This window comes from Lampris incognitus, chromosome 6 (genome assembly GCF_029633865.1).
Source record: "Lampris incognitus isolate fLamInc1 chromosome 6, fLamInc1.hap2, whole genome shotgun sequence".
Lineage (NCBI taxonomy): Eukaryota > Metazoa > Chordata > Actinopteri > Lampriformes > Lampridae > Lampris > Lampris incognitus.
In genome coordinates, this window is record NC_079216.1 from 18,678,353 (window position 1) to 18,692,314 (window position 13,962).

General features: G+C 49.9%; 1 protein-coding gene across 1 annotated transcript in view; it reads right to left on the reverse strand.

The window, feature by feature from the left end:
• Window positions 1-13,962, reverse strand: part of LOC130114476 (receptor-type tyrosine-protein phosphatase beta-like) — a 65,774-nt gene that overhangs the window by 47,643 nt on the left and 4,169 nt on the right. Inside the window, exons 2-4 of the mRNA XM_056282355.1 lie at window positions 9,816-11,773; window positions 5,272-5,548; window positions 1,313-1,624 (exon numbers count right to left, since the gene is read on the reverse strand). Coding sequence (XP_056138330.1) covers window positions 1,313-1,624; window positions 5,272-5,548; window positions 9,816-11,773 — 2,547 coding nt within the window. The remainder of the gene's footprint in view (window positions 1-1,312; window positions 1,625-5,271; window positions 5,549-9,815; window positions 11,774-13,962) is intronic.

The window sequence follows — 13,962 nt, forward strand, 5'->3', positions numbered from 1 at the left end:
CTGGAGGTTCCCACAAAGACACCTGCACACAACACAATGCGGGCTACAGTGGTCCATGTGTGTTGTGTCTGCGTAACATGTGTCACGTTGCATCCTGTGTCTATATAGGAACAAAACCTTCTCCCGACAACATGAATTTAGAAACGTGCCCTTCTGAAGGGTTATTAATAGACACGTGCTAGGAAGGGATCGTCTTTGCTTGCGCTTGCACCACCAAGGAGGCGCTCAAGTGCCTCAACACATGAACAACAGTAAGGAACACCAGAGTAAGAAAACAGTAAGGAACACCAGAGTAAGAAAACAGTAAGGAACACCAGAGAGCAGCACAGAGCAGGCGAGGAGCTTATAAACTTGACCTTCTCACCGTCAAAAGAAAGCAAGGATAACTTAAGATGCCACAGGTTCAAAAACAGTTTCAACAACAGCATCCTTCAAGGGAGGAGGTCATAAAAATGGGAGTGTGGAAGGGAAGTTTGGAGGGAGGTCAAATTAAGAGGTTCGTCTGGCGAAGCTACACCTATTTTACCATTAACACAATGTGGGTACATGATGGAGGACAAGTCTGGAATGATTAATAAGTATAATTATGTAACTTTATTATAGCATTATATGATAACTATGCTAGTTAACCCTAATTTGGCCTTTATATAAGGCCATTTTATCCAGTGTGTGTATGTGTGTGTGTTCTTGCTGAGCTATATTTGTGAGCAACGATTTGAGATTTCAACCGTAACAGCGAGGGCATTTTTGGAAAGTTAGGACATTTTGGCCGGTCTTCACTTCTTCAGGGGGCTATTTTAGGGGTGAGGACTTGGGTCTACTGTTATTAGGTCAGAATTAGGATTTGATTGAGGTTAGGCATGTGGTTCTGATGGTTAAGATTAGAGCTAGCGGCGATGGAATGAATGTAACAAATGAGGGTCCTCACAAGTGTAGAAAAACAAATGCATGTGTGTGTGTGTGTGTGTGTGTGTGTGTGTGTGTGTGTGTGTGTGTGTGTGTGTGTGTGTGTGTGTGTGTGTGTGTGTGTGTGTGCAGACTAACTTAGCCTCTGCAAAGAGGATTATCAAAGATGGAGGACTGCACCTTAAAAAGGAGTTCAGTCCACTTGAGTGTTGTGCTTCAAAAGAGCTGCTGTTTCCAATAAATATTCATTTGAAATGGTTACAAGTGTGTCCATCTACATAAAATGCCTGTCACCAGGAGAATACAAGCTCTTGAGTAGCTCTTCTAGAGCTACTCAAGAGCTCTTCTAGAGTCACGAGCTCTTCTAGAGTCAAAACGGACTGTATTGATCAAACCAGCTCCTCACCTGTGGCTGCAGACGCCTGGACAGGTGGCGCACTCTTGTCCCCTGCAGTCGCCACCAGACTGACGGTGTAGAGGGTGCCGGGGACGAGGCCAGTGAAGCCTGACTGCAGGGCGGCAGTGCCCATGACGCGGGTCGTACTGACGGCTCCGGAGGTCATGTCCACCAGGGTGACATCATACCAGTCCACATGGCCGAGCGAAGGCGGCCAGAAGACCCGCAGGCCTGAGGTGCCACTCTGCACCTGAAGCTGGCTCTTATGCTGGACCTGGGGCGGATCCGTTCGGACATCCAGCCGAGCTGGGCCCACTGGATCTGAAACAGAAAAGGGACATGGGGATGGGTAGAATTCACCTGAACACGTGCAATAACGGCTGGTGCTTGCTTTTAAACTGCTTCTAGGATTTATATTTAAGGGAAGCGGCATTTTGTATAAAATTATCATGATCATTATATTTATTGTTGATAATATTGTTGCTGTTGTTGTTACACTGGGCCTGGTCCTGATGATATAAAGGAAAGCTGGATCAGACAGACCGGATGGGGGAGGGAGGAGCTTATTTTAAAGCTGGCCATTTCTCTGCTAAAATTATTGTTGGTATCAAAATAAGAAATCATTAGAAATTAGGAATAAGATTTTGAGTAGAGACCATTCTTTGCAAAACTGTAATAATTTGGTTTGATGCAATCATTTGTATGTTCTATATTATTGATATGGCTATGTCTAGTCAGTATTTATATTTTTTTGTATTTCCTAACTGTTTTTTTTTGTTTCAAAAAATGGCATGCTGGTTGCCAAGATGTTATTGAGGCATGCCAGGGAATGTGATGGATGAGTCACATGTCTCTTTAAAACCTGCTCCTGCTGCGGCTGAAGTGCCCATAAGCAAAGCACCAAACCCCCAAACTGTTCCAGGACATACACACACACACGCACACTTGAGCTGCGGGGGACTCATTCGCAGCCCGCTGGGTGTAGGTCAGAGAAGGCTTCGGGCTTCTGAGTCCCTGGACAACAAGCCGTTCGGCAGAGACCACTTTTGAAGAATCTCCTTTGATCGTGAACTCAGACAGCCCGTTCACACCGAGCCGAGATGATGTAAAGCTCCATGAAGCATTTTCCCAATGTTATACAACGGCAGCCTGAGTGCACGGAGGGTCCCGCTGTACTTCCTGTCTTTGTGCTTCGGCTGAAGGCCGGCGGAGGCTGAGATGAAGGGGGCTGATAAGATTGTTTTGGTTGCGCAAAGAATGCGGCATTTTATTTTTTTTCTCGATGGCAGACCGGTGTGTGTCTGGAGCAAGTGCAAGCCTGAACAGGAAACGCCAGAACAGGAAGCCAACACACAGAGGAGCAGAGCTGGTCGGTGTATCGCGCCTCCAGCTCCCCCTCGGCTCAGTGCTGAACTATGACCCTTTCTTAATAATGGCTTCCTCCCGAAGGAGCCTTCGTTGCTTCCCAAGGAATCCTGCTGGTGGATCAAACCACAAGGACGACGTCCAAGTCTACAGACACTGGTCCAGGATGGAGCAGAATAATGCTGCTTGTGGACATTTAGGAGCTTTATCGACTCACACTTTGGATCTCAAGCACTTGAAAAAAGGGACATTCTTGAATGTGATTAATGGAAAACCTGAAACAACGTCAGGTACTTTTTCCTATCCATCATGGTGAAGAGAATTATGGCCTTTTCACTGAGCGGACCCTGTTTTTAAGTATCCAGACCTACCATTAAAGCAAATGTTAAGGGTCAAATATACCCATAAAAGGTGGGATTGCACTGATCTCCCACAAACATGCCCCCCTTATGAATGGATGAAATTATAATTTCATCTCTTGCTCCGGAAGGTTCTTCTCCTCGACGTGGATGGCAGCTCCGTCTGTCCATCCCCAGAAGTCCGCAACCTTGGTGTCATTCTGGACTCCACCCTCTCGTTCCAGTCACACATCAAATCCGTCACTAAATCTGCTTTCTTCCACCTCAGAAACATCCCCAGACTCCGGGGAGACCCTCATCCATGCCAGAGACCCTCATCCATGCCTTCATCACCTCCTGTCTGGATTATTGCAATGGAGTCCCATCTGGGGTGCCTAGCAAAGCCCTGGACAGGCTTCAGTATGTACAGAACTCAGATGCCGGGGTTCTCACCCACACCAGACCCTGGCAGTACATCACTCCCACCATTGCCCACCTTCACTGGCTCCCGGTCAAATCCAGCATTTCCTATAAAATCCCCCTCCTCACCTATAAATCCCTCCATGCCCTTACCCCCCAGTACCTATCAGACCTCCTCAACCCTTATAACCCCTCACTAGACTCTATGGTCCACAGACACGGGCTTGCTTTCCATCCCCCACACCAGCCTGCGGACTTTTGGGGGTAGAGCCTTTAATGTGGTAGCCCCTGCCCTTTAGAACTCAATTCCAGAAGAGATCCACAACACTGCTTCTTTGGACAATTTTAAAAGACTACTGAAGGGCATCTGGGTAGCATAGCGGTCTGTTCCGTTGCCTACCAACACAGGGATCACCGGTTCGAATCCCCGTGTTACCTCCGGCTTGGTCGGGCGTCCCTGTGAATGGGAAGACGGATGTGGGTATGTGTCTTGGTCGCTGCATTAGCGCCTCCTCTGGTCGGTTGGGGCGCCTGTTTGGGGGGGGGGGGATAGCATGATCCTCCCACGTGCTATGTCCCCCTGGAGAAACTCCTCACTGTCAGGTGAAAAGAAGCGGCTGGCGACTCCACATGTATCGGAGGAGGCATGTGGTAGTCGGCAGAGGAGGTGGAGCAGCAGTGACTGGGATGGCTCGGAAGAGTGGGGTAATTGGCCAGATACAATTAGGGAGAAAAAGGGGGGAAAAGTAAAAAAAAAAAAGGCTACTGAAAACCTACCTTTTTACTAAGGCCTATGGTCTTAGTCTTTTAATATCTGTTTTATTTATTTGTTTATTTATTTTTGTTCTTCTCTGGTGTAAAGCATCCTTGGATTCCTTGAGAGGCGCTATACAAAACTAAGTTGTTCTTCTTCTTCTTCTTGAGAAAAAAAAAACAACGTCTTGGAGTATGAATGTAAATTCAGCCCTCAAACCTCTCAGATTCAAACAAACAAAGCGGCGTGAAGGCCTCCTGTATCCGTTGGTCCAGAGAGAAACAATACAAGGCGGGAAATGGCCAAGGGTGGGTGGGGAGGAGGGGGGGGGACATTCAAACACTCCAGATTAGATGCACGCCATTGTTGCTGACTTCTGACCCCCTCGACTTCAGATGGTTTGAGGAGCACCGTGCATCCTACAGCGGGTAGGACGTGCAGGAGCTCGCCGCTAAAGAGGCGTTTCTGGCAAGGCTCTCTTGGCAGCTCGCTCAGGTTGTGGCCTTGACAATGTACAAAGGATGTACAAAGAACAAATTTAATGAACAGGCAGGGGGGGTGGAGGAGGACGGGGGATGACAACTTGTCCACCGGCCACAATGGCTGGTAAATATGAGAGTTCATAAACCACTTTCTCCATTTCAATAAATTTTTACTGAACACAATGGAACTTTCTAATATTTTCGATTTTTTTTTGGGGGGGGGAATAGTTGACGAAATCCTCAGACAGACAAAATCCTCTGTCTGCCCCCCCCTCTCCCCCTCTCTTTTTATACACACACACATATATATATAATCTATAAATAAATACTAAACATAAATAAATTATATATAATTTATTTATATATTGTATTTATTTATATTATGTATGTGTGTGTGCGCGCGCAAGTGCGCGCTGCAGCGGGGGGGGGAGGGGCGGGGGGGCGTTACGCTTTGCGCCGATGCAATTTTTCCCTTCTTTTCCCATTTCATTTGTGTTTGTATACATTAGATACATACATGTTGGAGGACCTACGTCACTGTGCCATCACATCATGTGTAGTAGCCTCAACCAGCGTGACACGGCGGTAAAACAGCGGCGGCGTCTTTACCTGTGCGTACTGACACGTTGGCCCTCTCGCCATCCGTCCTGGACACCACCTCCAGGCTGTACGCGGAGCCGGGCTGCAGGTCCCTCTGCTCACACACGTACGCGCCGTTAGAATCCCCGTGCGGGCGGCAGTCGGCGGCGCCCGGCCCGGGAGGGTCACACGTCACCGTGTAGTTGCAGGCCTGGCCGGCCGTGCTCAGCTTCAGGGTCACGGAAACGGAGCCGGCGCTGATCTCTGTCACGTTGACGGAGCACCTCGCTGCCTCCGTGGTCCGGATCTGACGGTTGAAAAGATGAAGGCGACTTACCAACAACAGTTTACCTCCCCCAAGTACAGAGTTAAAAAGATAAACTCACCCCCCTCCAACTCACCCCGCGGAAACTCCCCAATATACCGAGTATCAGAAAAGGTGTTGCGCATGTGAGCATTGCGGTCGCTGGTTTAAATCCGTCTGTCTAAGCGTTAATAAAAACACCGAGGCTGTTCCGATGTCGGCTGTCATAACTAGTATCGGAAATAACCACGACCGGCTAGGACGTCATGAAACTGTCGGACACCGGCGACCGCGGGGGGGCTGCGCGCGGGGCGCAGAGCTGCGCTTCCAGTCCTCCTCTATTCACAACATCCCTCCTCGCAACCTACATCCCTTCTTCTCCCCGGGACCTGCGGTGTGAAGGGAACGAAGGACAGGAAAAGATGAAGCCGAGCTAGAAAGATGGGCCCGTTTCGGCACGCCGGTTTTGGCGATAAACTCCTCGTGCATCCATCAGCGTGTCCCATCGGCGGTCATTCCACGTCAGACAGAGAAAGGTAGTAGGTGGAGGGGCTCCATCTAAACGTCACCGCTCGCGAAACTGTGAACCAGAGGCAGGCAGTCTCTCCGCAGCCCGGCACTCCACCCTTTCTTTCCTTCCTGCCTGCCTGGACTTTCTCTGGCGACCTTTAGCATCCAACTAACTACAATCAATTAGGGAGCATAAACTATTGTTATGCTGGACTAAGTGGCGTGGCTTGGCCATTAGGTAGCAGCCCCACGCTGTTAGCGCAGCCTTTAAAAGGACACGGGTATCAGCAGAGGTCCAGCGACATGGAAAGCGGTGGTTCAAACCCGCGACATGGGTACAGTGTAGCAGCTCGCTGGGTTGCTGGGTTTTATGAAGCGCTGTTCTGAATCACTGACTGGACGTTATAGCTTAAGCTGTCACATTTCAGCTATTTCGCCGACTGTTCGGACAAAAGCAACCTCACAAAGAAGAATCAGACAGGGTGTCTTGCTCAATGGCCCTTCGGCAGGGCACAAGGCAGTCAATGGAGACACTAACCTAAATAGCCCTTTAGATAACTAAATCTGCCATGAGAAAACCTCAACCCTTTACTGCCAGCTCCTCTCTGTCTCTCTGTCTCTCTGTCTCTCGCTCTCTCTCTGTCTGTCTCTTTCTCTGTCTCTCTCTCTCCCTCTGTCTCTCTCTCTCTCTCTGTGTCTCTCCCTCTCTCTCTCTCTCTCTCTCCCTCTGTCTGTCTCTCTCTGTCTGTCTCTCCCTCTCTCTCTCTCGCTCTGTCTGTCTCTCCCTCTCTCTCGCTCTGTCTGTCTCTCTCGCCGTCTTTCTCTCTCTCTCGCTCTGTGTGTGTGTGTGTGTCGGTCTCTCTCTCGCTCTCTCTCTTTGTCTCTCTCTGCCTCTCTGTCGCCGTCACGCGCGCGCGCGCGAACACACACGCACACACACACACACACATTCCCCCTTATTAAAACCTTGAACCTTACCCCATCTTTCCGCTTGGCAGTGTTTTGAATGTTTCTGCTGTGATAACTGTTATAGCTTTGATTTCTCTACGTCACGACCTGACGGCGAGGCAGAACTAGCGTCGTTATTACAAGCGATCTCCTGTCCTCAGAAACACTCCCTTACATTTGTGACATTTGTGCGATTTCAAAGACAATAATTTTAGCACACATCCTGTTGGGCTAATATTCATGGTTAGAATACCGTGCAGGATGAAGATGCGTGCTCATGCATGCTGTGAAAATGTTCTCATTCTGACACATCCCGCTGTGTTAGATGAATGCAAAGATCAACAGTCTCATTAGGTTAAGTTGTAGCGACCTATTTGCGGGTTAGATATTCACAATGTGGATCAGAGACGGTCCCTTTAAGACAGTGGGTTCAGGGGTTAGCAGGGGGGATTGTGGGTAGACACCAGGCTTAGGTTTTGATGATTGTAAAGTTGACTTGCAGTTTGTTGCAGGAAATAAACGACCCCACGGCTGTGTGGTCAAAAGGAGCAGTGGTCTCGCCTCCTTTCTTTCATCCTCCACATTGGTGACCACGACGTGAGCCATGGAGAAAGCAGCTACCAGTGCAGCGGCAGTGGCTAACGCCTTCTCGCTCATACTGCCCGACTTCCGGGAGACGGCTGCGGCAGCGTGGTTCGCTCACATCGAAGCCCAGTTCGCTATTAGGAGCATCGCCGCGGACCAAGTACCACTACGTCGTGGCGGCACTCGGAACATCTACGGCGTCACGGATACTGGGCCTGCTGCAGGCCCCGCCGCCCGCGGATAAGTACGGCACGATTAAGAGACGCTTGCTGCAGGCTGTGGAGCTAGCAGAGGTGGAGCGGGCGGACTGGTTGTTTTCGCTGCAAGGCTGGGGAGACGGCGAGCCATCGGAGCTAATGGACAAGATGCTGAGTACGCTGCGTTCGTGCGACCCCGCCTTCCTTTTCGGCCAGCTGTTCCTCCGTCAGCTCCCCTCGCACGTCCGTGCTGCCTTGGCCAGCTCCAAGTTGTCCACCACCAGCAACTTTCGGGAGTTGGCCGCGGAGGCTGACGGGATTTTTCTGGCCAGGCGACAGCAGTGTGCGGCCGCTCTGCTGCCTGCCCACGCTGTTCCACCACCGCCGGTGGAGGCTGCGGGCGTCACCGCGGCAGCAGTTTCTCGTCGGCAGCAGGACTCAGGCGGACTGTGCTTCTACCATGCTGGGTTTGGAACAGAAGCCAAGCAATGCCCTGCACCATGGGCTTTCGGCAGGGCGGGAAAAGCCAGGGCCGGCGCTCAGTAGTAGCCCTGAGCGTTGGCCAGGAAGGCAGGCTGCTGTTTATTCAGGACACCGTCTCTGGCCGGCGGTTGCTAGTTGATCGGACGCGCAGCGGAGCATCCTGCCTGCGACAGTTGTGGACGCAATGGCCGGCGGATTCGCCCCCCCCCCCCATGGATAGTGCTGTTGGTACTATCCACGAGATATGTGAAGGTGGTTTTTGGAGGTCGGCGGTTCGGCTGGGACTTTGTGATGGCGAAGGTGTCCATTCCCCTCCTGGGTGCGGATTTCCTGCGCTCTTATGGACTGCTGGTGGACGTTAAAAACCGCCGCTTGATTGACGCTAGCTAGCCACTGTGAGTCCCGGGGGAATTTCTCCCGGACGGTGCAGCACCCTGGTCTGCTGCCCCCCAGTGGGCTGTGTTCCAGGATGGCGCAGGCGTTTTCACTCCAGTCCCAAGTTCGCGGCGCGGCCTCCCTCAGTCTTATGTCCCCAAGGACCTGCAGTCGGCCGAGTACATCTTCATCCGGCATGACGCCCACCGTACCCCCCTGCGGCGGCCCCTTCCGCGTCCTGGTGGCAGGGGCTAAGAACTTTGTGGTGGACGTGGGCAGTAAGCCGGAACGGGTTTTGGTGGACTGCCTCAAGCCGGCTCACCTGGACTTGGACAGTGCGGTTCAACTGGCCCAGCCCCCTCGCTAGGACGCCCCCCTGCCCCCACACCCTTCAAGAGGAGCCCCACCATGTTGATATTTTTTTCTTTTTGTCATGGTGAATTCTGGGGGGGGGCGTGTGTAGTGAGCTGCTTGCAGGTTAGATACTCACCATGTGGACCAGAGACGGTCCCTTTAAGACAGTGGGTTCAGAGGTTAGCACGGGGGATTGTGGGTAGGCATGAGTCTTAAGTTTTGATGATTGTAAACTGTTGACTTGAAGTTTGTTGGGGGAAATAAACGACCCCACGGCTGTGAGGTCTAAAGGAGAAGTGGTCTCGTCTCCTTTCTGTCATCCTCCACAAAGTCATATTAACAAAATGTCTCTTGACCCCACTGTCAGTGCTGTGGGTCAATGACCTTCCTCGTGTATGTTTTGAGTTCCTCAGTAAAATGTATTACTTCCAAGCAAGAGGCAGGATATCGACATCTCTTGAATGTTTCAAAGGTTACCCAATCTTCTCCTACACAGCTTTCCTTGCAGCACATACATGTGCAAAGGGCCTGTAAGTCCCTGACTAAAAACCCTGAATGAAGCCTTGCTGTCACAATCCAACAGCTTAGCTAGTTGTAGACAGGCATCCAATCTATTGAGAGGACAGATGTACTCTAGGAAAAACCCTAATTGTCAATGTTCACGTGACCTGCAGTTTTCAGGCACGAGAGTTAAGGCTGTACTATTACCGCGACAGTTGCTTTTGTTTAATGAATACAGTGAGTAGTCTGAGAAGGGGTGCTGCAGTATACATACAAGGAATTTTTAGAAAATGACAAGCATGCTTATTGATACGTACTGGTTCGGCGGTTGTCAATTCTGTCGTTGTAGGTGGAGGCCAAGTTGTTGTTGGGACACCTGTTGTGGGAGGGGCCGTTGTTGTTGTTGTTATAGTAGTTGCAAGAGTTGTTGTATGTGTTGTAGTTGCTAGAGTTGTAGGGAGTGTAGTTGTAGTTGCAGTGGTTGTGGCTACTGTTGTAGATGGGGTTGTAATGGCAGTGGTTGTTGTGGTGGTGGGTGTGTCTGTAGTCACAATTGATGTGGTTAATGTAGTGGGTGTGGTTTTAGCGACAGTGGGTGTGTCTGTAGTCACAATTGGTGTGGTTGATGCAGTGGGTGTGGTTTTAGCGACGGTGGGTGTGGTTGTAGACACAATGGGCGTGACTGACATTGTGGGTGTGGTTGTAATCACAGTGGGCGTGACTGATGTTTTGGTGGGTGTGGTTGTAGCCCTAGTAGGTGTGGCTGATGTCGTACTTGGTATGGTTGTAGACACAGTAGGTGTGGTTGATGGCATGTTGGGTGGGGCTTTAGCAGCAGTGGGTGTGGCTGATATTGTGGTAGGTGCTGTTGTAGTCACAGTTGGTGTGGTTGATCTTATGGTGGGTGTGGTTGTAGTCAAAGTGGGCATGACCGATGTCGTTGTGGGTGTGGTCATAATCACAGTGGGCGTGGGTGATGATATGGTGGGTGTGGTCGTAGTCATAGTGGGTGTGGTTGATGTCTTGGTGGATGTGGATGTAGCCACAGAAGCTGTGGCTGATGTCGTGGTGGGTGTGGTTGTAGTCACAGAGGGTGTGGCTGATATCGTGATGGATGTGTCTGTAGTCACAGTGGGTGTGGCTGACGTCACAGTTGGTATGGTTGTAGTCACAGCAGGTGTGGCTAATGTAGTGGTGGGAGTGGTTTTATTCTCAGTGGATGTGGCTGATGTCTTGGTGGGTGTGACTGTAGACACGGTGGGCGTGGCTCCTATGGTTAAGTATGTGGCTTTAGTCATAGTAGGTGAAGTGGTTTTTATGGTGGATGTGCCAGGTGGAGCCTCGCTGGGAGCACTTGCGATTGTCAGTCCTGTTGTAGCGTGGGTGGTGATGCGGTCGAATGAGGTCTCTGGTTGCGCTGTATAAACTGAAGGTGTGGTCAAGGTAACTGTAGGTGTGCCTTGAGGGGTTGACGGAGGGACTGTTTTCATGGCTGGTTTAGCTGTCCACTTGAGCGTGAAAGGCACGTGAGAAGACGTGTGGGCAGCGGTGGTTACAGGCAACACTATGGTGGATGTGGACGGGGCATATGTTCCTCTAGACGATATCTCGCTGTCCGTCTCAGACTGTCTGGACAGCGCCGTGGCCGTGTTTGTACTAGTACCTGAAACATCAGCAGGGACTGGCATACCAACAGTGCCAGAGACTTCAGTTTTAGACAGCACAGAGGTGACCTCAGAGGTAACGGCTGCATCTGACTTGCCACTTGTGCCGGGCACTGAGGAAATTGTAGAGGAAACCAGAGTCATAGACGCGGCTGGGGTTGTCCCCGGCTTATCTCCAAGGGGGGAGGTGGAAACTTCTCGGTGTGACGATGGCGTCGATGGCTTCTGGACATTTTCGGTCGAAGAGCGTGGCGGTATGTCTGAGGGCGGGTCAGCCTCGAACAAATCCAGGGTAGAGGGGGAAGCATGGCTGCTGTTCAACGCTGTCAAGTTGGTGACAGAGTTTGAGACGTCGGGGGTGTAGCTGTTTGTTGCTGTCCCCCTTGTATGTGCCCTGATGATGTAATTTCCACTAGTTGGGACCCTGTCTGGGGTTGTACTATGAACTCTTGATGATGTGACTTGTCGAGTAGTCCTGTGGGACCTTAGTGTATTTGATAAAAGTTCATTTATGGTCGTTATGGAAGGAAGCTTAATGCCATGATCCGTGCTGGTGATGCCCTGGGTTTGGTGTGTAGAGGAGTACGTTGTGGTGGACTCGAGGTTTGCATCTGCAAAACAAGGAAAAAAGTAATTTAGTAACTTAACAAAACAAGACTGATGCAAAAGATTATGAAACAATATGTAATGTCATGTGCATTAGCTAGCTAGCTAGCTAGATAGATAGATAGGTTCTTAGATTCATAAATATATATATTTTTCTCATTATGTTGTTCCTGGATATGCATATCTTCATTGGGGACAGGGTTATTTCATTGCTTTTTTGGGGGGGACATTTCCCCCCCTTCTTGTCCCTAATTGTACTTGGCTCCCCCCCCTCTGCCGATCCAGGGAGGGCTGCAGACTACCACAAGCCTCCTCCGATACATGTGGAGTCGCCAGCCGCTTCTTTTCACTTGACAGTGAGGAGTTTCACCAGGGGGGACGTAGCGCGGGAGGATCACGCTATCCCCCCCAGTTCCCCCTCCCCCCCTGAACAGGCTCCCCGACCGACCAGAGGAGGCGCTAGTGCAGCGACCAAGACACATCCCCGCATCCGGCTTCCCACCCGCAGACACGGCCAGTTGTATTTGTAGGGACATCCGACCAAGCCGGAGGTAACACGGGGATTCGAACCGCCGATCCCCGTGCTGGTAGGCAACGGAAGTGACCGCTACCCGGACGCCCATTTCATTGCTTTTAATATGTGACTATATTGGTTGTTTTTTTTTGTTTTTTTTTTGCAGACATGCAGAACAGTTTTTTTTCTTTGACAGGCGACTGCAAAATGGTTGGTAGACTTCATGTGAGCACAGGGCTGTAACGGGTGCTTAACTGGTAAATCACGAGGTCCATTAAGAGGATGGATATCGAGCAGATTTCAATAAATGGAAAAGTCCCAGAACGTACACCATAGTGGTATTACATTGTTATGATATAGGCATATCATTAACGATACTAAATGGCCGTTACAATGAGGGCTGATTAAAATCATATAACGTTTAATGCAAAACTACGCTACGCCACGTAGCGGTCTATTCCGTTGCCTACCAACACGGGGATCAACGGTTCGAATCCCCGTGTTACCCCCGGCTTGGTCGGGCGTCCCTACAGACACAATTGGCCGTGTCTGCGGGTGAGAAGCCGGGTGTGGGTATGTGTCCTGGTCGCTGCACTAGCGCCTCCTCTGGTCGGTCGGGGCGCTTATTCGGGGTTGGAGGGGGGGTAACGTGATCCTCCCACGTGCTACGTCCCCCTGGTGAAACTCCTCACTCTCAGGTGAAAACAAGCGGCCGGTGACTCCACGTGTAGGGGGGGGGGGGGTCGAGCAGCGACCGGGACGGCTTGGAATAGTGGAGTAATTGGCCGGGTACAATTGGAGAGAAAAAAAAACAAAAAACAAAAAACAAAACAAAACTATACTGTAGCCTTCAAACACAGTTAACTCATTACAATCCCACAACACAGATATGCAGATGCTTGGTATAAAGGTATAGGCCTCCCGTTCATGAGAAGTATCAGTGTAACAACCATCACCGTTCAACCGCTGGACTACCAAACCATTTCAGTTCAAGTTGCATTTTTCTAGCTGCAACAGTTAGCATTACATTCAAACATATGCAGACATGAATAAAAGCAAAAAGGGTCAACAACACCCACGCTGATTTCAGCCGCCACTCATTGGCTCTGACAGAGCCGGGTCACTCACAGCACTGTTAGCACGAGCTCACCGTCTGCTAGCTCATCCCCCGTCCTGATGGACTTACGGACAAATGATGTCTTCAGAGGGAGGGAAACAGCAAACGTTTAGCAATTATCTTTGTTTTTTCTTCTGGACAATGACGTGGCACGAGAGAAGTAACTTTACTTGCCACTAGAGGTGTAGGGTCCTTGAAAATAGGTGTCTGAAAGCAGGATCCAAACCCGAGAGGTCATGGATCCTGTTCCAGCAGGATGCAATAAATCAAGGAGTGCTTGTAACAAATACTGTTACCGAGTCCTCTTTATGTTTGCACTGGAAATGCATTGTTGTCATCTGGGTTTCAGCGGAAGTGCAGAAATTCAACAGTTTTCTCTGATGCTGCTGTTAATGATAATCATAATCATAATAAAAGTAATATAATAATATACTAATCGTATAATAATCATTCTATAATAATCTATATTCATAATAACTATAATTATTAGTTATTAATATCAATTATAATTCAGAATATTAATTATAATTATAATTATTAGGAATTATCACTATTTAATTATA